The 25,632-nt window shown below is 43.1% G+C and overlaps 3 protein-coding genes across 9 annotated transcripts; 1 reads left to right on the top strand and 2 right to left on the bottom strand.

Moving 5' to 3' along the window:
* The first annotated feature begins 501 nt into the window (after positions 1-501).
* Positions 502-11,081, top strand: LOC132265230 (mucin-2). Its single transcript, XM_059765808.1, has 6 exons — positions 502-768; positions 4,629-4,861; positions 7,203-10,272; positions 10,383-10,513; positions 10,610-10,795; positions 10,860-11,081. The coding sequence occupies exons 1-6, from the start codon at positions 699-701 to the stop codon at positions 11,079-11,081; spliced, it is 3,912 nt and encodes a 1,303-aa protein (XP_059621791.1). The 5' UTR covers positions 502-698.
* A 50-nt stretch (positions 11,082-11,131) lies between these two features.
* Positions 11,132-12,676, bottom strand: LOC132265155 (rRNA N6-adenosine-methyltransferase ZCCHC4). The gene is made up of 2 exons (XM_059765687.1): positions 12,544-12,676; positions 11,132-12,489 (listed from the first exon to the last, which is right to left on the bottom strand). The coding sequence occupies exons 1-2, from the start codon at positions 12,545-12,547 to the stop codon at positions 11,132-11,134; spliced, it is 1,362 nt and encodes a 453-aa protein (XP_059621670.1). The 5' UTR covers positions 12,548-12,676.
* A 1,118-nt stretch (positions 12,677-13,794) lies between these two features.
* Positions 13,795-25,585, bottom strand: LOC132265154 (ensconsin). 7 transcript variants are annotated; one of them, XM_059765680.1, is made up of 11 exons: positions 25,457-25,585; positions 21,129-21,546; positions 20,925-21,052; positions 19,117-19,263; positions 18,285-18,443; positions 17,406-17,705; positions 16,183-16,350; positions 14,848-15,893; positions 14,434-14,774; positions 14,147-14,367; positions 13,795-14,070 (listed from the first exon to the last, which is right to left on the bottom strand). In XM_059765680.1, the coding sequence occupies exons 1-11, from the start codon at positions 25,503-25,505 to the stop codon at positions 14,054-14,056; spliced, it is 2,994 nt and encodes a 997-aa protein (XP_059621663.1). In that variant the 5' UTR covers positions 25,506-25,585; the 3' UTR covers positions 13,795-14,053. The 7 variants fall into 7 exon arrangements, with proteins under 7 accessions (XP_059621663.1, XP_059621662.1, XP_059621664.1 ...); XM_059765679.1 differs by having other exon boundaries at positions 17,298-17,705; XM_059765681.1 differs by lacking the exon at positions 19,117-19,263 and having other exon boundaries at positions 17,298-17,705.
* Between the last annotated feature and the right edge of the window lie 47 nt (positions 25,586-25,632).

The following is a 25,632-nucleotide window of genomic DNA, read 5'->3' on the forward strand; positions in this document are numbered from 1 at the left end:
ACCACGAATCCAGTCATCGAGAGTCACTGGCAGCGAACACACCGCGTTTCTTTGGCGCGCGCGCACAAAAGAGGAAAGCAGCTCATGAGAGCAGCGCGCAATTAAATGAGAGAGAATTAGTGCAATAAGCGACTGCTTAATTCGGTTGATTGCGCACCGCGAAGCCGCGGCGGAACTGGGTTGTTGTGTGTACGGCAAAATTATCAATTTGCATCCTCAATGGAAAGTTGTTGAGTGCTGGTTTTTTTTCTGCCTCTTTCATCGTATTTTATTGGTGTGTTTTGCGGGGAAATGCGGATTTTCTCTGTGGCATAAGAAGAAGAAGAGGAACGGAAAAGCCGCCAAGTGTGAGTGTTTGTGCTTTCGAGATCTTGTTCTCATCTTGGGTGATTGCGTGAGAGAAGACATGAATTTGTCCGTGCCTTTGCGAGTGCTGGAAGGAAGCTAAAAGAGCAGAGAATGTGGCAGAGCTAAAGAGACGAAATTTGTGAAAGAAGAGAGAGAGAGAGAGAGAGATTTTAACATCCATTTATCGCACCTTTTCTCCTCTTTTTCACACAAATCAACGCATTTTCCTCCTCTCACCCCAAAAATCCCGATTTCCCAACCACGCGCGTGAAATTATCCAATAAATCCCACGACGAGAGACGCGTGCGAATTTGCTTAAATTGAAAACCTTCTTGTGATAAAGTTAAAATATGGGATTTCTCCATGGGACTCTCACAGCACTGGTCATCGTCAATCTCTGTGGATTATCTCAGCAACAGGGTGAGTTTCGTTCCCATCATTTTCATTGCGCACATATGTATGAAATCCAAATCGCGGAGAAATTGAAGATGAAGAAAAAACGACTCTTTGTGATATAATCGAAGTCATTTCTTTTTGCACACCACATCGCGCCAATGCAAAGGAATAAAAAAAAGCCGTGCTAGCGAGAAGGTGAATTACACTGCAATGTATATGTGAATGATCGAATTGCGTAATTCGATAAAATCGGTAACAAATTTCCCAATCATTTCTCACTCACACACAATTTTTCCCTCCTCAAGAGAATTTCTTGACCAAAAAGAGAGAATCTCTGGGTGGGAAAAAACGCTGTGAGTGTTCTTGGGACGCTCTTGCAAAACCATGACACACTCGAGAATGTCGAGATGTTCGGTGGTCAAACAGGAAATTCACGATACATAAGCACATTTCGGTGATGAAGATCCACAACGCAAAGTGCTTAGAGAAATAAAAAACCCGCCAGTTGGATATTCATTTCATATTTGCTAGCGAGAGACTTTCAAGCGTCTCTTAAAGAGCACACAAGCAGACAAGAAATACTTTCCTTTTTGCTCAAGGCCTCCCAGTCACACAAATCCACCTCTCTTTTGATACACAAACACCTTCGACTTCTTCCACATATATATTGGTATCGAATCGCGAGCGCGCGCGCGTAAAATGGCAAATTTAAACATCGAAAACCCGAGAATTTGGACAGTCAAACAACACTTGAGATTCTCACGAGGCGTTTTGGCATTCGCAAATCCACCCTCGAGTTTGTCGCCAAAGTTGAGGAAATAATGTCCATAAGAAATCTCACAGGCAAATAAAATCTCGTCAGTGTGGTTTAATGATGATGGAAAACGGGTTTCTAAGACATTTTCAGTGCGCGAAATAGTCTTTTTTCTCTCCTCCTTCTCTATCTCACGAGCCCACCTTGATTTCTTGTCTCACTGAAGGAGACAAGAAAATGATTTTTCATTTCCAGGTTCGTCGCTTCGCGTTGATGTCTTTCCTTTTTTTTCTCGCCATCGCGTCAAGTCAAGTCGCACACAAGAGTCTCGCAATTGCAGATGATTTTGCGCAAGAGCGCTTAACATTAAATTTAATTAATCTGAGACAGAGAAACACGCCCTAAGATTGCAAATGTGTCCACCATAATTCAATTTGCCTTCACGCTGAGAAAATTCACCTAAAACACAATCTCATTTTCCCTACAGAGCGCCAGAGTCACGGATAAGCAAATATTGAATGAAAGCAGGTAGTTAAATTCACCACTTATGAAAATACTGGACTAGGAAGCACTTTGACTTGAAAAAATGTGGATTTACGAGTGCACAAATGTGGCTTAATAACAGCCCAAATATTTATCTTTTACGCCGGATTTAAGTTTACCGGAAATATTCATAAAAATATTGATTTGATTCGCTATTCAAATCCTCCACAGCTCTGCACACCTTTCAATTATTATTAATGATTTTCAGGCAGAAAGCCTTTAATCTTCTGCAAAATGTACTTCCTCTATTCAAACACTGTCAATACTTTTATTGTTTGCCATTACTTTGGCACTAAGGGGTGGAAACTTAAGCTAATAATTAATAAATTACTGGAGATAAATTAATAGAAATCAAGTCAACTTGAACCACAAAATATCTGCAAGTTATTCTCAAGACACAGGAAATCAATGGTTGTAAAGACATCACAGACTAATAGTTAAAATCAATCTCTGTGAAGGTCTGACGTTTGGAACAAATGCGACGCATGGCTTTTGAAAGCTTTTTCAGGAAATTTGCAGCACTTTCAGTTCTTCAATTGTGTCAATAACTGCTTATCTAAGACGATTTCTGGCGATTCCTCGCTCCGCCCCTTCACAAGCCCCGCCCACTCTTATATCGCTCCAACCACCATTAATTGCAGTTACGATAAAGTGACATTGCGCAACTTCTCTTTCTAAAACTATCATTTGCCAGCAACTTAAGAGCCTCAAATATCCAACAATTACTCAGTTCTCTATCATGAGTAGTTCACACGTTTTTTTTTTATTTATCATCTCTTCTTGTTGAGAGACACAATATTTTTCTATGCGATATTGTCTGTGAAAATTCTCAGTGTTACTTCTCTCACTCCGCGGCGACTATTTATATTGAGCGCGACAAATGCATGAAAAAGAATTCCTACGATAACCTTGGCTCGTGATTTCACTCAGCAAAACCTCAACGGTTATTCGTGTGAATGTGAAATAAATTTATAAATGGATTGCCGTTGTGTAAGAATTTTAATAATATAGTCATACGCGGAGTGGCATTTAGGAGGAACATGGAGTGAAACAAGAAATTAACAGTTGTTGCCAATTCAATTGAATCACCACCGAAAACCTATTCCTCATTCCCAAGTCCCCAAAAACTCGAGGGCATTCAGAGAGACGTCGTTGAGTGAAATTAGAGACTTTTTACTGGCGCAATGATGAGTGTCGGCTGTTTTTAAGGTCGCGCAAAAAAAGTGTCTCTCTTCATCTTCAAGATAGCATTCGTAGATATTTTCTCGTGGGTGCGCAACAGTAGACAACAAAGCATCAAATTCATCTTCCTCAACATGAGATTTCTCGTTGAAAAATTAAGATAAATCTGCTTAGGCAATTGGGTTGAAATGAAAACTCTTAAATAATTGGTGCGTACAACTTTTTCTACCATCATCTCCGTCATGTTTAACCAACTCTTTCACTCCTCGTGCGTTGCCCACTTATTCTTCTGCTCTCAAGCACAGAGAGCAAATTATTTAAAATAAACTCTCTTGAGACGCTGGACAAAAGAGCATTTTTATAAGGCCGGCCGAATTAATTTTATCGACGGCGCAAAAGGTGGGATTTTTTAATGGTTGTGATTGTAAAAGAAATTCACTCTTCGCTTTTGCGGCGCTCTTTCGAATCGCACGAATGGACGAAAAGAAACATCGCGAGGCAATTTGCAAAAAGGTTCGGCCACTGCACCGTCCTTGAAGTCATCGACTTTCTTGTATTATTTCATTCTCAGGCACTCGAAGAGAAAACAAACAAAATTCCACAAAATACCAAAACTTGAAATTTCAATTGATCCGCTTGCAAAACACATTTTCGGTGGAGAATCTTCGGGTCTTAAGAAATTCAATTCCTTTGTGTCCACAGAAGAGATTCAGCCAAGAGATACTGATGCGCGAGACAATTCCGCGTCCAGATCTCTGGTGTGTGTTTCCCTTCTTGGCGCGGAGCCGAAAAAGAGGCAAAAACGCTTCGCAGTGAAAGAGAATTTCTCGAGTCATTGGACTTTGCCAGAGTGAGAGAGAGACTCTAAAAGCAAAATAAAGGCACAAGAAGCGCAATAAAAGCGCAGAAAAGGAGGAATTTCGTGATGTGAATTGTTTGTATTTGAGAGAATTTAAATCAACGCTGCGAAGTACAACTTTTGGTGCATGCGTTCAACTATTAAATAACTTCACCAAGTAATTGTCTAACTATTTCGTAAAGAAGAAAAAAAAAACTCTTTTTTTCATACAGAGCGCTCGCGCGCGACTTATGTATGAATTCTTTCATTGCCGCGCGCCACAAGAAAAGGCCCAGATACCAATTTTATTCCCATGAATTGTGAAATTGACTCACAAAATTCAATTTAACCGCGCGCTGTGCATGGATTTTTCCCACCATTCTCTCTATCTGGCCACCCAATTCGTCTTGCATTGTTTACACCAGTGTTGGGATTATTGTTTGACTCTGAGGCAGTTAAATATTTTTCATTATTAAAATGCGATATCGCGCAATTCACACACATGATTCATCCCGCCATAGCTCTCTCATCCATCTCACACCAGCAACTCTTCCATCTCTTTTGCAGATCAACAGAATTACTTCTACACACAGAATCAAGGGCGTTTTGCGCCACCGTACCAAAATCCGAGGAACAATGCGTACTTCGGCCAGGCGCAGCCGCGCAATCCGCAGCCCGGCTCCTTCCAGGAGCAGACGCTGTACGTGGGCGCACCCGGAGCACCCGCAGGAGGCGCCCAGGCCGCTGGACAACTGCCAGATTCCAGTACGTCGGCGTACTTCCCGTTCCCGCCATTCACGGTGAGTCACTTCAATCCGCCCGCTCTTTCTGCCGCCTGTGAAAAATCCGATGATCTTTGCGAGGAATGCGCACTCTAGGGTGTGCCATTTTGCCACAGAGCTTCGACAGAGAGAGAAAATCCGCCAGCGAGAGGAAATAATAATAACCAGAAGAGCACAAGTCACAGTCTGACTCTGACCTCAATCATTATATAAAACCACATTCGAGTTTATGTCATATTCTGGATACTTTCATTATCTCAGAGATTTTAGGAGATGATTTTTTGTGCTTTGGAAAGGTCTCAAGTCGCTCATAGCGAGAATTCACATTGATTTGTATCAGTTTGCAATAATACATAATCAATTTACAGCAAAGCTTACAGGAAATCCTTCCGATCTGTTCTGTTTTGTGCAATTTGACAAAGCGTTTTGCTCGTTTTGCATTCTTGAAATTAAACCATAAGTGGAAATCGTGTAAAGAAGGCTTGCCAGAAGGCTTTCTAGAATCTAGAAAGACATAACGAAAGCTATTCAAGTGTGCGCTTAAAATTATTTATAGTTGTAATGTCGTTAAACCTCAATTTACATAAGTAATGTTATTATTTAATGCAATATAACATTCTTATCGCTTGTAAATTAAATTAATAATTCACCCATTGCATAAACAAAGGTCTTATAATCCTATATAAATACATTGCATATTCAATATTTGTGTATAATGAAGAGTATATTTTGGTGAACTTTCGCGATGTTTGATGAGACAATTTCCAAATAGCAAAAGCTAATGACAGAAATGCAATATAGTCAAATTATGAGAAAAGCCCTTTCCGCTTCTCCGATCTCCGGTTCATGTCTTTCTTTCAGAGCGTTAATCCGTTTTATTTCTAATTATTTTATTTGTGTAATTTTAGCTAATAAAACCTCATTAGACTTCTTGTTGGGTTTGTTTCACAAGAAACTTCTGTGGAAATCGAGGTTGATCGCTCGATATATTTCTCTTTCATAAGCTCAATACCTTTTTTACACGATGTGAAAACCTCTTATTTTCATCAATGGCGGGAAAAGTTGAGCTTTTGTACTCCGTTTGCTCTTGAGGTTTATTTTTCATTGGTAAAGCGCGCGCGCGCGCAATTTTACGACAATTTAATCCGCATGAATAAATTGCTTGTGTTTGTGTGATTCGGAAAAATCTCTTTGCGCGCGAAAAGAGATCAAGTGTGATTATCGTGAAAATTGTTTGTGTTCACCTTGAGCAGAAGCACAGCATTTGAGCGTTGGGTGTTCTATCAGAAGCTCTTGACCTCGCACTTAATCACACAACACCTTTAATCTCTGAATATATTCTTGTGCTATCGCGAAAAGCGACAATCATGCAGTTGCGCTGCACAAATTGGAACACGCCTCGATTTTTCTGCTACAATGTTTCCTTGAAAACATGCATTTACTTCTTTGCCTCTTTCGATGCTTTTCGGTTGTCTGTGAGAAATCCGTTGTTTTCCCTTTTCGCCATTCCGTTCACGTACGCGCGCCACTGTTTCATTTCAAAATAGCCACTGGCTTTTTTAAAGGTGCGGAGGAATCACGTGAAAATATGCCATCAAGTTCGATGGACGTGCATTTCGTGCGGGAAAACTAATTTCAATTTAATAATAAATATCTCGCGGGATTGCCAAATGGCGGCACAGCGGAAAAAATGCCGCAATGTGGCAATGTTGGGGCGCTTTTTTCTCCTTCCCAACACCCGCCAGGAATGTGTCGTGGATCGCTGAGTGGCCTCTAAGTAAATGCGGCTGGTAGGAAAAATTATGAGTCTGACTTGGAAAGTGATTGAAATTCCATTGCGCGCGATACCCAACCCACAATTTTGCCACCATTGTTGCCTCCAAATGGCTTTCCAGGGAAGACATTAGAGTTGAATAGGAGTCGTGCGTTCGACCTCGGCGATCAAACTCGGTCACAGGCGCGATCACAAGAGATTTGACACTCACACCACGGATTTACATTGATTTGCGCCCATCAGGCAAAGAAAGGCATATAAATCAGCGGAAAGACGGTCAAATGTGTTACAAAGCCAAATTTTTGATACTCTTACTTAATGTGCATGTCTTTTTTCACCTCTTGTTTTTATTTTCGGTCAAAACTGGAGCGAATTTTTTGCAAACAATTTCTCATTTTTATCATTCAATTTGAATTTCAAAGCCATTGATTCACAAAATTAAAGGCTAATGAGCAGCAATTTGTATTAGATTGACGCTTTCTTGCGGATATAATTTTGTAAAATACTTTTGTCCAATTGGCAAAGGACAATTTCTCTCTCAATCCCAAATAAGATTGCGCCAAATGATGACCTCTAAACGGTATTTTTTCTTTGCAATTGCAGACAACGCGACATCCGGAGCTGTTCGAAATCTCCCCGCGACCATTTGCCGGACAGCCGCTGAGGAATAATGCCTTCCAGTTCCAGAGGATACCACCGACAGGAGTTCCCCTGCCGCCCCAGCCGCTGCCCGACTTCCCGCCCCGGAATCTGCCGCCACACCAGGCGGCGGATCTGTTTCTGAATCAAATCGGTCTGGAGCGAGGACAGCAGCATCGCCAAGACCAACCAGCGACGCGTGAGAAGAATCCCGGCAGGAATGCGGGTGCTTTCAAGGCCTCCGCGGCCGATGATTACTTAACTAGTCATGAGGAGACGTTCAGGAGTAGGAATAGACACCGAACGACGGAAGCGCCGGAGGTGAAGAATGTGCGGGCAAAACCCACCAAGGGAGTCTCACCAGATGCCATAGAGCTCAGGAAGACGCCGCCAGTGCAGAAGATTCAGCAACTCCTGCGCTCACGGCCGGTGCCTTACGATCAGCCCGAAGCGACGCCCTTCCCGAAGAATCCAGAGCCACCAAAAATCAACATCAGTCACAACGGCAGCACGAAGCAATCCAACGAGTTGCCAACACTGGAGGACAACTATCCGGACTACTATTACGATACAGCCGACGAAAATCTCATGGCGAGAGTGAAGAATCCCGAGGAGAAGAAGAGAGTGGCGACGAAGGAGGAGTCATCGTCGCAAGAGCAAATCAATCCGAATGTTTACGTTCCAAACATGGTGAATCTGGACGACACAAGCAAACACATCAGAGACAACAAGGCCACCTTGGAGGAAAAGCTCCCTGAACCCACGGAAGCTCCGAAAGCTGAAGTGATCACGGCGAAGGAAGAAGTGCCTGAAGATCACACAGTCATTCTCACGTCGAACTTCTATTTGCCGGAAAATCAGAACGAAGAGACGCCCGAAGACAAGCTTACTCCCGTAGAAAGCGATGATGAGGAGTACGAGTATGAAGACTACGCGGATGAGGATGAAAACATCCCCCAAATCACAACTGCGAGTCCCACATTTGAAACACCAACGGACAAGTCCACAACTCAAGCGCTAGAAACGGAGACGCCCAACATTGCGTCGCCCATGAGTTCAGAGAACATCTCCACGACGACAGAGAGTTGGGTGGTGATTGCTTCTGTGCAGACGAGCAGATCTGTTTCCGGAGCGAGATTCCTGCCCTTCCCTCAAGTCGAGCAGGAGGAGAAGAAGCAGAGTCTGTCGGATCTGGAGAAGGATGGCAAGGCGTCAGAGGAAGAAGAGAGTAAAGATGATGATCTGTTGGAGAGAAACATTGCCAATTCGACACCTGAACAGGAAGAGTTCACAACACTGCCGAACGAGGAGGAGATCAAGACGGATTCCACGCCAGAAGCTACTTCACACTCCGCACCAGCTTCTGGCGCTCCTCAGTCGACAGAGAGCATAATCGACAAGCTGGACAGAGTTCAATCAGAGCTCTCGAGTGGAGTTCTCTCGGGAAAATTCCCCATCCTCAATGAGACTCTCGAGGATGTCACCACGAAGTCCACGCCTGTTGTTGTGGTGAAGAAATTCAGTCCACGAACAACTGCTGCGCCCACGTCAACAACAACCACCACGACGAAGAAGCCTGAGATAAAGAAACTCGTCTTTGAGACACTGCCCATGGACGATTTGGCTGCACTTCTGCCGCCCGGATACAAGAGTCGCGTGGGGTACAAGAACAAGAAGATCCCCACAACATCCACAACGACCACAACTGCTGCGCCGGAAGTGAAAAGTAACTCCTCCGCACTGGCAAACCTCATGAGCAGTATTTTCGTGAAAGACCTCAGCGTTTTGGGGCTTCTGCCGAAGAACTACACCACAGAAGCGCCTGTGAAGTCTTCGGCTGATGATATCCTGCAGAAGGCGCAGAAAGTCGACATCAGCGCCTTCCTACCGTCCGGCTATGTGGCCAGTCCAACCACCCCGAAAGCCGTGCCCAAGAAGCCCTTGACAGTCACTGTGGAGGATGACATCAGCAAATTCCTCCCGGCAGGGTATAGACTACCCAAGACCACCAAGATGCCTCCGACAACGTCCACAGCTGCGCCTGCCATTCCCATCGTCGATGATATCAGCAAATTCCTGCCGCCAGGCTTCAAGCTCAACGACAGCGTCATTCCCAAGGCTGAAAAGGTGGACATCTCCAAGTTCCTCCCGGCGAACTACACGGAAAAGCCCCAGGAAATCCAGAAAGTAGTCTCTTCCACCCCAGCGACGACCACAACTGCCAGCGCGAAGGTTGTCTTCCCCAGTCGCCCAGGATTCCTGGCCAAGAAGCCCGGCCAGAGGCCGACTACACCCAAATCCACGGAGAGCGGCGGACCACCTTCTCCTGACATCGTCATCCGCCACGGCCCGCCCACGAGAGCCACCACGGAGTTCACCGGCTGGCCAACTCCTTCGACAACACCTCTGTCCATTGAGAAGATCCTCGAGCGCCAGCGCACGTCGACAGTCGATCCGCCGGACTTCTTCTCCGCCTCCACGACCGCGCGCACAACCACCACGACCACGACGAGGACCACCACGCAGCGCCCCACGGAGCCCGGCATCTGCCAGGCGGACTGCGATCTGGCGGCCACCATCAAGATCATCGGCGGCGTGATGTGGAAGCCCGAGCTGCTGGACCACAACACGGACGAGTGGAAGAGTCTAGCGCGTGAGATGGAGACGCAGCTGAACAGCGTGTACGGCAAGCATCCGATGCTGAGCAAGTGGTTCAGGAAAGTGCGCATCGACAGCTTCAGCAAGGGCAGCGTGCTAGTGGATTATTTCGTGGAGCTGGCCAACATGCCCGAGCGCCTGAACACGCTAGAGCTGAAGAAACTCTTCCACTCCGCCCTCACCACAGTTACCACAGAGCCTCCGGAGTACACGACGGAGTTCGAGGATGACCCAACGACTGACCTGGACGATGACTTCGGTCCCGTTGTCCGGGAGCGCGTGATTGAGCCGAAAGCAGCCAAAGAGACTCTCCAACTTGGACACTTTATCATTGATCCCATCTCCACGGATTTTATCGGTGAGTGAATTACGAAATCTGCGTTGCATGAGTTCTGTTGCACAAGAGTTCTCATGGCGAGGAAATTTCACCTTCACGAATGAATGAGAAATATCGCTTACAAATTCCAGTGATCCACAAGCAAATCGCCCCGACAGTGGAGTTCGCCGAGGAGAACCAGCTCCTGCCGCAGTGGGCGATCGCGGTGATCGTCATCGGCGTGGGATCGCTGCTCTTTGTGATTATCTTCGGAGTCACAGTGGTAAGTGCAACAGCCGACGGATGGCCGGAGATTTCTCACTGATCAGTGCTGTGAAAGACACTTATTCATCCCTTGGCTAATAATTGTGCTTTGCAGCTCCTCAACAGGAAGAACAAGGCGAAAAAGAAGGCGCCCGCGCCCCTCACGACTGACATGTTGAATGAGCTCAACAAGAATCACATGGGCGGCGTGGAGAACTACGGTCACGAGGAGTTCTACAACGTCGAGGACGCGTGGGACGACGAAGCGGACGCGCGACATCACGAGGGAGGCAAATCGAAGGTAAGGAATTGAGCATGTAATGCAGTGCGATCAGATAACTCACCCTGTTGCTTCTCCCGCGCAGCGCTATGGACATCCGATGGCCAGCGCGCAGTCCAACATCTACGACAGCTGGAGATCTCAGCGGCATCCCGGCTACTATTACGACTCGCATCACTATCCGCAGAAGGTCGGGCCGTATCCGGCGGACGCCTTCATGGACTACCACGCGCCCACGCAGGCCAACTCCATGCCCATGTACACGTACAACCCGCGGCGATATCGAGACTACGACGAAGACTTTTAGCGATGGCGAGAGATGTAACTTGTAGAGTAATTCCCTAATTTAATAATAATCTATTGACTCAAGCCGAGTGTTTTCCTGCGCTTGCACAGCAACTCGCTGTGATTCTTCCTCAGGCAAATGCCGCACACGCGATGAGAGCTGATTTTTGCCTTCCTTTTGCGCCTTGGGCAGCTTTTTTCCAGGTGTCCTCTCTCGCGGCAGATCCAGCACGAGGCGTTCTTCGCGTATTCCGCACACTTGTGACCAGAAGCTTGAGTGCAGCGATTGCAAGTGTTGCAGTGCTTGTAGAAGTCTTTCACGCACAAACCACACTTGTCGCAGTGTCTGTACGAGCCGCCATTCTTCGACGGACACTTCTGGCAGATGGAGCAATGGGAATTCCACTCTCCAACCCAACGACAGCAAATCCCGCACTCTCGGTAGCCTTCTTCCGTTGGCAACTTCATCAGCGAAGGCAAGGCGTTCGTGAAAATCCTCACAGGAGATCCAAATCTTCCGCCGCCATCCTGGAAGCTGGCGTGATTTTCGTAATTCACCCTGTAGTCCATCATCTCGAGTTGTGGCATTTCGTTCGTCACGTAAGTCTCCATGAAGTACGGGAGAATGAGGAAGATCGTCAAGATGTGAAACTGGATTCCGCACATTTCCTGAATCTTCCTCAAAGTCTGGCCCAAGAGCTCTGTTCGACATCCAAAGGGAGGATCCAGGAAGATCGCCACTCTGTCTTCCTCATCAAGCTTGAGGAATTTCTCCAACTGTTCCGCACTGCTTGCATTCTCGAAGAAGTAGAAATTAAACATGTTGAACTTGGCAAAGGTTTCCTGGCTGTAGAAATTCCCGTATCTCTCATCAATGTCCAGCAGGAAGCTCTGAATGTCCTCTCTTTTACACAGAGCAGCATGAATGGAAGGTGCTCCAATGCAGAGGATTTTCGTGAAGTGCATCTGATGCAAGAGATTCGTGAAGAATAATTCTGTCTTCTCTGAAAAGATGTACTGCGCCTCGCCTTTGTCGTCTTCCTTCAGCGCCAGGAATCTCGATGGACACTGCTCGATACTCCTAACATCCTTGGGTGACAATTTCCTCATGACTTCATGTCTTGAGTGCGCAGTTTCATCGCCTCTGAGGAACAGTCCACAAGTTTTGCAGAAGTGTTTCTTGTTCTTCATCTCTTCGGGCTGTTTTCTCACGCCTTCCTCAGTGCGAATGTTAATCCGCTTCAATTGCTCCTTGTCAGTCGCTTGCCATTCTGCCCTGTTCATCCGGAATCCACATATCAATCTATCCCGATATTGAGGACAAGCGAAGAATTCCACTTCTCTCTCCCGGAACAATATTGCTGGTCCGTGAAGGCAAGAAGGTCTCTCCACGTCTTCCTCCTCTTCCAAGACAACCTGCAGGCGTTGACCTGTGAAACATCGTATCAAAACACTTCTCGATGCTTGAATGCCAGTGTACTTACTCATTTTCCATGTTAAATCTGCAAAACTCTGGAAAAACACTTGATTTGATGATGTTTCTCCAACACACACAAGACTCGTTTTGTGAGGTTAGATTTGCCCAACGCGCCTTTTGGATAAAATCAAACCCGAAAACCGTTGACACAGAGTGAGGCAAAAGAAGTGAAGAATGTTATCAAATCATCAATTGTGCGGAAGCAAAAACATAATTCTCGAATAGGAAAGTGAGTTTATTTTAAAATATTTTATTTAAATATTCATCAGCAAAGAAAAAGTGAGTTTAATAATTACAATATAGAAAAAATCAAGCTTTTGTCTTTCCAAATAAAAGAGAAAATGAGTTTTTTGAGTCGAAATACTTCGTCAATTTCCATTAGTAAATTACCTGGTTTTCTCTCTTTTCTATTATATTTTTATTAAATAGCATTATTATTGGGGGAAAAAATTGGTAAATTGTACATAAGTCATAATATAAAAAAAAACACGGTAAGGCAACAGAACAATTATTTCCAATTTTCTCTCCACCTCCAAAATTCTACAAAGTCATCCGTAAAAAGTAATTACTTGAAAAATGTCTCTAAATAATTTTTTTTTCTTCCTTCATTGATAAAAACATAAAATTTATTGGTATTAACAATATAGTTTATGTTGGATAAAATGATTTCTACAAGAAGTAGCAAAATGCACAAACCACCAATATAAATGACGCTTTTCCTGCTCTTCTCCTTCCTTCCTTTTTTCCCCTAAACTCACAATAAATATTCCTATGCAACAATAAACTTGGGCATTCGTCTCGCTTCTTCTTCGCCTTTTCTCTTAACACATCAAATAAATATTGGTGCAATTCATTCCCTTTTGCCTATTTTCTCCTCCCATTTCTACCCTTTTTCAGTGATCCCTTCGGAAATGTGTCTTCAAAGATAAATCAGACAAGTTGCCATTTAAATACGGGATTATAAGATTAATGATTTTCGCTCTCTAAATTCTCTCTCTCTCTTTCTTCTCGTCACATTCTAAGTCAAGAGCGCATATATACTTTTTTTCATTTAAGATTAATTAGCTTTGTGCTAAATTCATGTTTTTTTTATCTCTTTCATTTTAATACATTAAAGATGCACGTTAAATAATTAAAATGTAACATATTACTAGGAATTGTGTATTTTTCGCTCACCATCATTTTTTGTGATATTAACTTTGGCTTTTCTGCAATTAATTTGAAGCCTATATATTTTTTCCATTATTTTCTCTTTTTCTCTTTCTTTCTTTCTCTTTAAAGTATTCAGTTACACTTCTTCTCCCCCTTTTTTCGCATCTTTGCGTCAAAAGGTGAAAAGAAGTTAATCTCTCATTTATGCATTTTTTTCCCATACAATTTCTTTAAAATAATTCTTTTTATACAAGTCAATTACACGCCTTCTGAAGTTGTCCACTTTCGTGCTTCATTTTCTCATCTTTGCTCAGTTTTTTCTTTTCTTTTTTAAAATTAACACATTATTATTCTTTTACATATCCTTAGAATAGAGAAATATCTGCAAGGAAGAAAGCACAGGAGTTTGTTAGAACACTATGAAAATCAATCGTCTTTAATCATCATCGCTTTCTCACCTCTATTTTCCTGACTATCTGCAGTGACTAGTGACGGGATTGCTGAAGTCGTATTCGCTCTATTATCGTTATTGTTGTTGTAGTTGAAGACATCCTCAATCTGCTGCTGCTGCGGCAAACTATCGAAGTCAATCAGCTGCTGATCCGGAAGCTTAGCATTGTCCTGATTCATGGCGAGCACTTTGGAATCAACCACATTATTCGTGCAATCCACAGAGCTTCTGCCAAGTGAAAAGAAAATCATCAAATAAAATCAAGCGATGATAATTTCCCAGCCACAAACTCACAATATATTGTCGACTCCGCTGTTCTTGAAGCCATTCTCGCTGGTGTTATTTAGCACTTTGTTGTTAATCACGTCCGGGATGTGAACATTCTCCTGCTGATGATGATTGGACGACTTGTTGTTCACGCCATCGACAATGTGAGCGAAGCTGCCGAGCAGAGCATTCTCCTTCTCTGTCACCGACTTCTCATACTCCTGCTGCTTCTGCACCTTCTCGGCCGTCGAGTCCTTCTGATTGTTGACGCTTGGAATGTTCTTTGAGTGATTATCCGCGGATTCAGTCTGTTCCTGGCCAGCACTTGGAGTGTTTCCCTTTTCGTCTGTCTTTTCGTCAGCGCCGCCCTGGAAAGTTATCCACCCGAGAAAGCCATCAAGATCCTGCATTTAGAGACAAAACAGACATGATCTCAAGTACCTTCGTGGGTGTTCCTCCAACAGATCCTCTCGGTCTCGTCCTGGACATGATGGCCTCCACTCTCTTTCGACGCTCCTCGCGTTCCATCTCCTCCCTCTTGTGCCTCTCCGCCGTCTGGACGCGCAGCTTTTCCGCCTCCTCGCGAGCCTTCTTCTCCTGCTCCTCGCGCTCGGCCTTCTGGCGTGCCTCCTCCTCCCTCTGCTGCTTCTCCTCCTCCTCGCGCTTCTGCGCCTCCTCGATCGCCTTCGCCAGACGCTCCTCCTCAGCCTTCCGCTGCTCCTCTGCCATCCGTAGCGTCTCCTGCTCCAGTTGACGCTGTCTCTCCTCCTCCTCGGCAATGCGCTTCCTCTCCGCCTCCTCCTCAGCCTCCAGACGAAGGCGCTCTGCCTCGGCCTGACGCTCAGCCTCTTCGCGCGCCAAGCGACGTCTCTCCGCCAAAGCTGCCTTTGCCTCCTCCTCGGTCGTTATACGACTCTTGGACATCATCGACGACGTCATCACATCACTGGTATCGTCCTCATTGCGCTCCTCGCCATTCTCCGTCACCTGAACATCCACCACATCGACCAGCACTTCCGCCACAGGCTGCTGCACTTCCTCCACCTTCACCACTTCCTCCTTTTCCTCCTTGACCTCTTCTTGGGTCACTTCCTGCGTCAGCTCCTGCTTCACCTCTTGCTTCACCTCATGCTTCACCTCATGCTTCACCTCCTGCTTCACTTCTTCCTCTTTCTTCTCCTCCGCCTGCGGCGGCTGACTTTGTGCTGCTGGCTTCTCACTGACTTCCTTGGGACTGGCCTTCGGCTGAGGCGGCATTTTCACCTCCTTCTCCGCGCCCGGCGACATCAGTGGCGTGGCGTTCTTCGAGGCGCCGCGACTCTTGAGTGGCGGCGTTCTCTCCAGAGATTTCTTCCCAGACAAATCCAACGAACGCGTCATGAGCGACGACGAGGCAGCAGAGAAGGACTTCTTCACCTGCGCCGTAACTTTTGGTAGTGGCGGCTTCTCCTGCTTCACCGCGCCCTTCTGCCCATCGGCATTGGTACCTGCCGAAGAAGAAACCAATTCACATTTCATTTCATAACTACTAACAAAGATCTGCTAAAGAACTTAATTAAATTAAAACTCTTGCGTGATTTTTGGATATAATCTCAACAAGCACTCCTAAATTAGATGTTTTCCAAACATAATAACGTCTTCTTAGGTGCTTTCTATTGTAAATGCCACGTTCTTGGCTGATTTTGATGTCACATTGCGTGCAGAAATGTCTCTCAAAGAGCATCTTTAGGGCTTGGAATGGGTTTTCTCTGGCAAATTGACGGTCAAGTGACTCACCATTCTGTAGGGAAACACCTGTGACAGCAATACTAGCCGGCCTGGGTTTGCGGGGTGTGAATGCAGATCTCCTCGACACAGTTGATGACACAACAGTTGAATTGGACATCGCACTATTTGGTCTCGAAGACAGAGTTCCGCCTGGCGTCACTTCGCCTGATCTCATTCCTGTTGAAATCACACACGATCATTAACAAAACCTTAATTACTCTTCGCTGTGAAGCACATTTGCTATATTTGGACAAACATAACAAGACTACAGAGAGAGAGAGAGATAAAATAAAATCATAAAAAGAAAAGAAGCAGCAACATTGCACCGTCAACCGATCAGCAATTATCCTCCTTTTCACCTTCAACATTATCTATATGAAATATAGCCCAAAAAAACCTATAAGACAATTATATTACATTGTACATTGTAAGATTTTCAGACCCAAAACCGTCTTTTTCATTATAATTGTTTACAGACTAATCAACCTCCACAGCCATTTCTCCTCCCCATATATAACTTTTGTGTTATGCACTTCTTAAGCCACTAATGATTACTCGCTCATTTCTTTTGCTGTTTGCTACAAGAGAAAGCTTTTAAGCGTCTTTTTATCAACCTCTTTGGCACCTCAATTGAGAAAGAGAGGAATAAAAAACGCACCACCTCACCAAGGTAAATAAAGCGAACATGTGGGACTTTTTACACTGAGAAGTTACACAGCTGAGAGAGAGAATGATAGTTAGGAGATTTTACAATAGAGCGATCGCATTTGCCAAAAAAAAACACAACACAACACAACGGCTACACCATTGAATGAAGGTTTCTTTTTGACAAACTCAAGCACTCTCTTTGGCATACAACAATTAAAATTTCATCATTATTATTATATTACTTGCTCAAACATCTTCTAAGCGCTACACAATTTGTAATATGCAACAGAGACACTGAGGAAGCAGAGAGAAAGACATCTGGATATCCGTTCACATTGTCCATCGTTATCTACTTTTGGGTAGTGAGATCTAACAGATTTGTTACGCCTTATCATCTACCCACGTCCTCAGGGAGAGAGAGAGAGAGAGAGCGGAATGGAATGTGTGCGATGAGATGTTGGACAGTAACAACACACCTGCTTTGTCAACAGAATCTTTAGCATTGTCCGCCTTTCTGGTGACGACAGCATCGCTCTTCCTCGAGCTGCCGCCGCCGCCACCGGATTTATCCAAATTGCACATACTTCTCGACAACTTGAGCGTCGCCTTCCTCACAAATGTCGCCTGACCATCGCTCACATGTTGTCCAGTGTTTGTTGGTGGAAAACTCTTGCGGCACCGCGGCGATGCCAGATGAATCATACTCTTGGACATTATCTTCCGCTCAGACGCCGATCGCGGCCTCTCGCGACTCGGCGACGATCCAGTTGACAGCAGAGAAATCTCCTGTTGACGCTCTCGCTCCATAATAGCACTTATATGCTCACCATTGCGGCGAATAGGACGTGCCAATTGATCCAAGCGTGTCATAGAAACAGCTCGACCTTTGGGGAACACATTCAGCGTGCAAATATTCGTTTTGCCAAAAAATTATACATCAAACATCACAGAATTTTATTCCACCACACAAACATTGATTTAATAGTAAGAAAAAATCATGAGAGAAGTATTAGTAGTGTTTCGTCTTCATTTCAGGAATAACAACACAGAGATATCGCAATGGATGCAAAAAGAAACGTGACTGATCTGTCGAGATCAATTGGCTTATTTCTCAATTCTCCTCATAAAATGCAATGATCTGCAATCCATCATTTAACCAATTAATTTCCCATCCCACGGAATCTTTCTCTTGTAATTCCATCTTCTATTATTTTTGACCTAGCGCCCTTTCCAAAACGTAATCAATCAATCAAAGAAAACAACAACAAAAAAAAAGACAGGAGAGAAAGGAGAGAAATCACCCCCGAAATTATCGCAAAATCATAATAAAAAAAAAACAAAGTGTTAACAGAAATATAACACACTTTGGCAAAGGAACCAGAGATACAAAAAATTATGTTACACCGAAACATTCGCCAATTTCAGAAAAGGGGGTTAAATAAGAGATGATAAATAAATAATACCTGGACTCCGAGGAGTGTGACTACCTAATGAAGATCTAGAGCCATAATTGGTGCCATCACGAGGACTAGGAATAGTTGGCATTAAATCTGTTTTCCGTCTAGCCACACTGCGATATGAAACTGTCGCTGAATCGTTTGCAGTCACGATTCCGGCTCCGTCTACGGAGAAAACACACAATTTCCACCATTTACAATGACATTCCTCTTTAGTCACAAGTGTGTAAAAATGCACTAGATTTAGTCAAGAAGTCAACATTCTTTCCATGGGTTATAAATAGTTAAACAGATGGATTAATCAATCAATAGGAAACAAAGTTCACATGACTCAAGAGTTAGAATAACAATGTTAGGAAACTCAAAAGACATTTAATAATAAGAAAAACAGTGATTTACAAAGAATAGGGAAATGAAGTTAAGGATATTAATTCTGTTTTCTCTGTAAACGAAATCAAATCTGAGGCAGTGTTTACAAATTATGTTGTTTCATTTCACTCTAAATAAATAAATCGCTCTAAATGATATTAAGATATAAACTAACGTTCATTGAAAGCGAATTCTTTTTTTCTTGTAGCGGTAAAACATTTCAGCCTCCATTCATGACACATTCTCTAGTATATTTCTTTTTTTTCGCCATGCAATACAATCCGGAGATTGAGAGAGAGAGACTTAAGGTAATATAAGGGATAATAAATAAATAAAGCTCTTCATGCTGAATCCGCGTTCCACAAAAGCCAATAAGAAAAATCATAAAGATGTACAAAAAATATTGATCAATGAAGCCAAAAGGAAAATAAAAAAAAAACGGACAGAATTGAGAAGCTTTCCCTCTCACCGTGATTAGAATAATTGCTTCCCGGATCATCGATATTTATTGAGGGTCCAGCTATTGATAACTGAAGCTTTTTGCACGGACGCCGCTCGTCATTTGCATAACCCCAATTAAACACTTCATACATTGAGTTGGACGTTCGGTGATAATCTGTGTTTTGGTGTTTTTCAAATTACTTCTCAGTTTATTTTTTTGTAAACACATTTTCAATGCATTTATGAATATTCCAATTATTATTATTCTTTTTTTTTTAACTAAAACATGTGTGCCTGCTTTTCAATAATAACCATCATTAAAACATAATAAAATACATGGATGGAGTGTGTTAGAAATCGATCTAGAATGATTAAAAATAGAACCATGATCATGTTTTTCTTTGTTGTTATTTATGTACATAATAAAAATACATGGAAATATTGTGTTTTATCTCAAGTTTCTTTTATTCACTCAATGCTTGTCACTCTGTGATAAAAGATAATAGAAAAATCCGACATTCCCAATTGAGACAGAAGATAAGATAGAAGCAACAAAAAATTGTCATTTTTTCCGTGATTTTTACTCAATTGATTGATATCTTTTCACCACTTTTTGTCCCACTTTTTGTTTCTAAAGTTTACCCAGAATTACCAGTTGTCAAAAAACAATGATATAAATATTTCAGGAAATAAAAGAAAATAATATTATAGGCGCTTATAAGTGTTAAATTTGCAGCCAGGATTTGCCTTAAAACGCAAACGAACCTTAACAGATCATTTCTCTTCAGGATATCTAACCTAGGATCTTAATGGCACCCTTGAAAGCTTGCTTATGCTAATCTTGCAACGTATGAAAAGACAACTGGGTATCTTCAAACACATCTCAATGAAGCGCTTTGTCTGGACAATTCCAGAAATTCCTGCTAATCTCCCATTGCGTAACACATCACAAATACATATATTCCTGACAAATCGCCAAAGTCAATAATAATGTGCTAATATTTGTCAGTGCTGTGACAATAACTCATTGTTCCGGTCATTCAATTGAGATCTCTTGTGCGATTGCTTATCGATTTGCTCCATAATTACTATGCTGTGACACAAATTTCCTCACCACAGGAACTTATTATTATTACTCCACTGTACTCTCGATTTTTTTTTCGTTGTTCACTCAGCAACAGCAGATAAATATCATAAATATTAATTCAACAAAAAAGATATTGTTGGAAAGTTTTCTTTCTTTTTTTGCTTCGAAATGGCCACAAAAATGGATCAAAACAACACGATTTTTCCACCATCTTCACACTCCCTCTATCATCTTTTAATGCACACCCATTTCACCAAGTGAAGATGTTGAGATATTGCGCGCTTAAGCTGAACTTTATACGATTTTTATAAGATGGTGAAAAGGGATAAAGTTGTGAGTCGGAATTGATGATTCAGTTTCCCCCAGAAGTCAAAGAGTATCTTGAGGTCAAAGGCATAAGAGTGAAAAGGTGATACTAATGACCTTAGATTTCCTCTCATGATAAACTCACTTTTCACTCCACCAAAATCATACATATAGTGAAATATAGAGAGAAAAAGAGAAGAGAGAAATGAAAGGAAATATCTGCAAATGAGATAAAATCGCGAAATCATTAACATTCACCAAAAAAAGTCCGGGTGAAATGTTCTTCTGTGTTCTCAGCATAAATCATATCTACATAATGTCGTTGGAAGGATAATGTTTCTTCTTCCCCACCATTTTCCCAATGTGTTTTTTTTTCTCTGTATTTGTGTGTGTTTGATATGAAAAGTGGGGGCGAATTGATTGACATGCTTCTCCAAACATACCTTCACGCTGTCGATCGAGTGCCGTGGCTGAAGTGGCTCGTTTCTTCGGTGCCTCATTTAGCTCGCGTTCTGAACTGCGACGAGTCAAAGGAGCACCAGAATATGCAATATTGCTAATAGAAGTGGCCCTGAAAGGACAACAACAGCACAGCGTCAGTAAAGCCACAAGAAAAAAAAACCATAAATTTTCAGTCCATCTCTCACCGCCTGTGATTCCAGAATTGACTCGGCGACACTGTGCCCATTTCTCCCGGATCCAGCAGTCTCGGCGTCGATGATCCAAAGGCAAAGACAATGGAGCTTCGCTCGTTGCGACGCTTGGACTCAAAGCGCGCCTCGCGCTCCATATTCTTCCTCAGCAAATACTCTCGCCTCTCGCGCTCCGCCTCCTGGATGGCCTTCTTCCGCTCCTCCACCTGGTGCCTCCGATCCGTGTCCTTGGAGCGCGACTCCTCCAGCCGTCGACGACGCTCCTCCTCCTTCTGCTCTCGGAATCGCTGCGCCGCCAGCGCCTGAGCCTTGAGCTCATCCAACTTGCGCTGCCGCTCCTCATTCTGACGCTCACGCACCATCCGAACGCGATCTTCACGCTCCTTTGCCGCCGCCGCCTGTTCTTTTACCGCTGCAAAGAGGCCAAAAACACCATTAAAACATCACACGTGACACAATTCAACCCATCAACACAACGCACACACACTGGCGATGTGTTGAGTGCAGTTGTGAGGTCACATTCCCCGTGGGCGCTTCCCAATGATTATGCATTGTTTGTTTTAGGCGATACGAGTGGGTGAATTACTGGTATTTCACGAATTCCGCCATAAGGACCGGAGGCAGCAGAATTTGTCAATCAAATTCAAGTGTGAGTGCTTTTCCATGACTCACTGCAAGTGAGCTTCTCTGCTATTCAGCCAAATTTCCAAGAAGTCAGCGGAAATGTGCTGATGAAGTGGTGACTGTGTTAAATTCAAGTAAATCGCCCGCATTCTAAACATCAACAAATTAACCACATTTTCTATCTTATCTCACACACCATAAACGCTCTCTAGACTTTCATTCTCACTCTCATTGTTCTTGTGTCTGGCAAATGACAACAGAAAAGGAGTCTAAACTTGGCAGCATTTGACCTTTAAAATGCTCTCTTTCGCAGCTTTGATAACAACGCAAAGGTAGAAAATCTGTTCCAGTTCATTCGCTGTGACAAAATTAATTACAACATTTTATTTATAGATCCATTACAGCAGAAAATAAGCCAGACATTAAATTCTCATCATCCTAATTCCATTTAAAGTGAAATTGATAGTCATTGAACTACATTTCGCGTCATTTTCTTCAACTCATTCAACACAAGAAAAGTCTCCTCAATAAACAATAAACAAAACAAGCAAGTGAACAAAGCCAGAGATTCTCAAGAGATTGCACTGAGCTTGACCGCTTTTTCAAGCCTCTTTTCTCTTTCTCTCTACTTGATATTTCTCTGCCGCAGTTCATAATGTATATTCAAATGGGAAATAATCCACTTTTTCGCAAGTGAAAAGAAATCCACTCTTTTTCGCACCAGATTAAAAAAGCACATACATTTTGCAATGGAAAATCAGTCAATAAGTCACAAAAGGTCACACACAAATCTGATCAAAATCAAAGAAGAGAATTTCGAATCGATTTTTTGAACAAATTGACGTCGTTTTCAGCACAAGTGAAAGATTCAAATGTAAAGACACACAAACACATTTGTATATATGGAAAAATTACTCATTTACGTTATGTTTCCCCTCTTATTTCGAACTCCAACATTCGCCTCTGACTCACACACTTGTGACCTGAATGATGTAATTTGTATTAACAACTCTTGTCTATTGACCATGTTGGAGATACTATTTAACATACAAGACAACTTGTCGTCGTCCGCTTTAAATTGCCAGATAAACAGCATGAAACTTCACGCACTTTTTCGCCTTCTTATGCGTTTCTTCATCCTTTTCAACCCTTCAGCCAATCGATGCATGTCCGTTTCTTTGTCACGTTGTCAAAGAAGCAAAAAAAAAAAATACTACCCACAAAACCGTCAGTCAAAATCCAGTCAACAAACAGTCTCTTTGTGCACACCTCGTTTGGATGTTTCTTCGGCAAATATTGAACAATATTATTAATTGCAGTCATTCCACAGTGGCTCTGCGCTCAAACTGAGAGAAGAAAAAAATCGCGCACACACAAGAGAGAAAAATTTCCAAACGCGCTTTCCAACAATATCTTCACTGTGGCCACGGATGGTCAACCAAGAGCTAAAATGTCTCTTCCACACATTATTCTTTTATTTTTTCGCGTACAAGTAGAAAAAAAAACCACTGTTTCTTTCCCCTCTTTCACCTTGATAAAAGGAGTTTTGCCGTTAATGTTCACCTTACTCATAAACACATGACTTCATATTCCCCATATTTTTCTGTTCCGCGCGCGACACACAAAAACACACCACACACAACACGAACGAAAAGGCGAGAGATTAGCTTTTTGTTGGGCGGCACTCCCGAATTTTGAGCGAAAGTTGCGTGAGAAGTTCAATAGATTCAAGAGCAAGAGGCCAACATGTGAGACTCGCAGTTTCTATACGGTCAGGTTGTGTGCTCTTTTTGTCTCCCCAATTCAAATTGCCACAAATTATTGGCTCTGTTGGAGTATAATACAGAAATTGTATTGCTATTACAACACCATCCTGACGTCATTCGCAGCGGAGGAACGCAGTGAGAAAGAATTCATGCCCAGTCACTCGAGAAGTGTGCGGACTAAAGTGTTGAAAAATTAACAGAAGGGCTTTAAAAATGTTCAATAGATGGAGAGAATTGAGTTATATGTCATTAATAGACTATCAAAAGTCTCAAATGGAACTCAAAAAGAAGGTCTTGGTTCTGTCGAAGGGGAAAAAAAGTCTTATATAGTCAATAAAATACGCTTAAATGCATTAGATTAATTCAATAAAACAAGTGAATCGATTTCTATCTTCGTAAACCAGCTTTCGTATTTGGAAAAGACCAATAAACTATTGCTTTCCAACGCCAATTGTCAAAATTGATTTGAAGCACTGCTTAGATTCTTATCAAATTAGCGCCGTTTCTAAGGAAATTGGATTGTTTGCAAGCAAAGAATCACTTCTGCTTCTACTGTCAGGAATGCTGGAAAGGTGGGAAAAAGATCTCCTGTTTCTGCAAATTCTCTGTCATAAAATGAAAGGCTTGAGAGATACTGAAGTCCACTCGGCTATCGATTAACTGATAGCATTGCCAATCAGCTGATTAGGGCGGAATGCAAGCAGAAAAGCCCACCAACTTATCGATCAACTTTCGCGGCCACCTCGAAAAGTTTCTGCCCATGCGAACAGCGTGTAAATTTTCCTTTTCCTGCATCAAAAAGTGTGTGTGTGGAAAGTGTTTGAAAATTCCGTGATTTTATCGCCCATTTCGAACGTCGAAAAATCATTTGTGTTGTGAGTCAGCAAGAAAATCACAATTAAAAAATTTATATACACAAATGCAGCAGCATTTTTAATTCAATTTTGCCAATCACGAACGTAGAAATTCACTCACTCTCTTTTTGCCCAGCGAATCTCGCTGATTTTCGTCGATATTTTGCTCATTTTTTGTGCTTTGCACCTTCAATTATCAGCCCGAGAAATCTCGACAACTTTTCTGTTGCTAATTTTCTCCCAGAGAAAGAGATGAGAAATTTCACAAAGCGAGTGCGTTGGAAGATTTGGTGGAAAAGTGACGATTTTCATGAAAAACTCTGGAAAATTGCGCTCAAGTTGGTGGAAGATTGTCAAGTAAAATTCTGGCCAAGTGGAAGTGACTTTCTGTGACTTCTTCGTGGGGAAACTCGTGGAAGGTCGAAGATTTCCACTGAAAACCTCCCGATCGATTAAACATCTGACCCCACTTGGCGTTCGTCGCGAAAATGCACCATCGCGAAGCCCTTTTTTCGGCTCCAAACGTGGCGAAGACAAGAGGGAATTTCTTCAGCGCGAGGAGGAAAATTGATTTCGACCAGATGCACTTTTTCCGCAGCCAGACGGAAAATTTTCCTCCGGACTCAGCAGAAATAGTCGCTGAAGCACGAAAAAAAACCACACAAACACCACATTTTGTCTGCACTGTGAAGCGGGCAGAAAAAGAACAGAGCGAAGAACGGAGGAATTTAGAATATCCTCAGCTACTCCGCCGCGCACAATTGCACGGCTCACGTCCGCGAGTCCCTGGCGGAATCACCATCTGCTCCCGATTTTCCAGGGACTTCCGTTGTGCTCCACTTTGTGTCCTCGCCAGCGCCGGCTCACGGTCGCCGCCGCTTGAAAAGCACTCTGCGCAGATCTCGGAGGAATTTAGAATTTTCTGACTTCATCACTCTCCAACAGGGCGGAACTATTTCTTCCATTTGCCCACACTTTCACTCACGCCACCAGCACAGATTCACTGAAATACCCTGCACTGCACATCCGTGCACATTTTCCTGCAGTTTTCGTGAATTAATTTTCCCTATTTACCTACCTAAATTATCTTTTTTCACCGACGTATTCTCTTCACCGAGACTCGCCATATTTTTCACACAAAAAACTACTGCTCGCCCTCTGGTGGCCAACACTCACGTGAACTTTTTATCCAAAAACCCAGCTGAAGAACTCCACAGAAAATGCGTACTCATTTCGTACCTTATTTGGTACTTG

The sequence above is a fragment of the Phlebotomus argentipes genome, unplaced genomic scaffold (genome assembly GCF_947086385.1).
Source record: "Phlebotomus argentipes unplaced genomic scaffold, Phlebotomus argentipes genome assembly contig_2, whole genome shotgun sequence".
Lineage (NCBI taxonomy): Eukaryota > Metazoa > Arthropoda > Insecta > Diptera > Psychodidae > Phlebotomus > Phlebotomus argentipes.

Excerpts from the sequence above, each read along its gene's own strand:
- LOC132265154 (XM_059765679.1), bottom strand. The coding sequence starts at position 25,505 with ATGGCGAGTCTCGGTGAAGAGAATACGTCGGTGAAAAAAGATAATTTA. Across the intron at positions 21,053-21,128 it reads CAATTCTGGAATCACAGGCG|GGCCACTTCTATTAGCAATA; the intron begins GTGAGAGATGGA and ends TTGTCCTTTCAG. Across the intron at positions 18,444-19,116 it reads AAGCAATTATTCTAATCACG|ACGGAGCCGGAATCGTGACT; the intron begins GTGAGAGGGAAA and ends TTTTCTCCGTAG.
- LOC132265230 (XM_059765808.1), top strand. The coding sequence starts at position 699 with ATGGGATTTCTCCATGGGACTCTCACAGCACTGGTCATCGTCAATCTC. Across the intron at positions 10,273-10,382 it reads CATCTCCACGGATTTTATCG|TGATCCACAAGCAAATCGCC; the intron begins GTGAGTGAATTA and ends TACAAATTCCAG. Across the intron at positions 10,514-10,609 it reads TTATCTTCGGAGTCACAGTG|CTCCTCAACAGGAAGAACAA; the intron begins GTAAGTGCAACA and ends TGTGCTTTGCAG.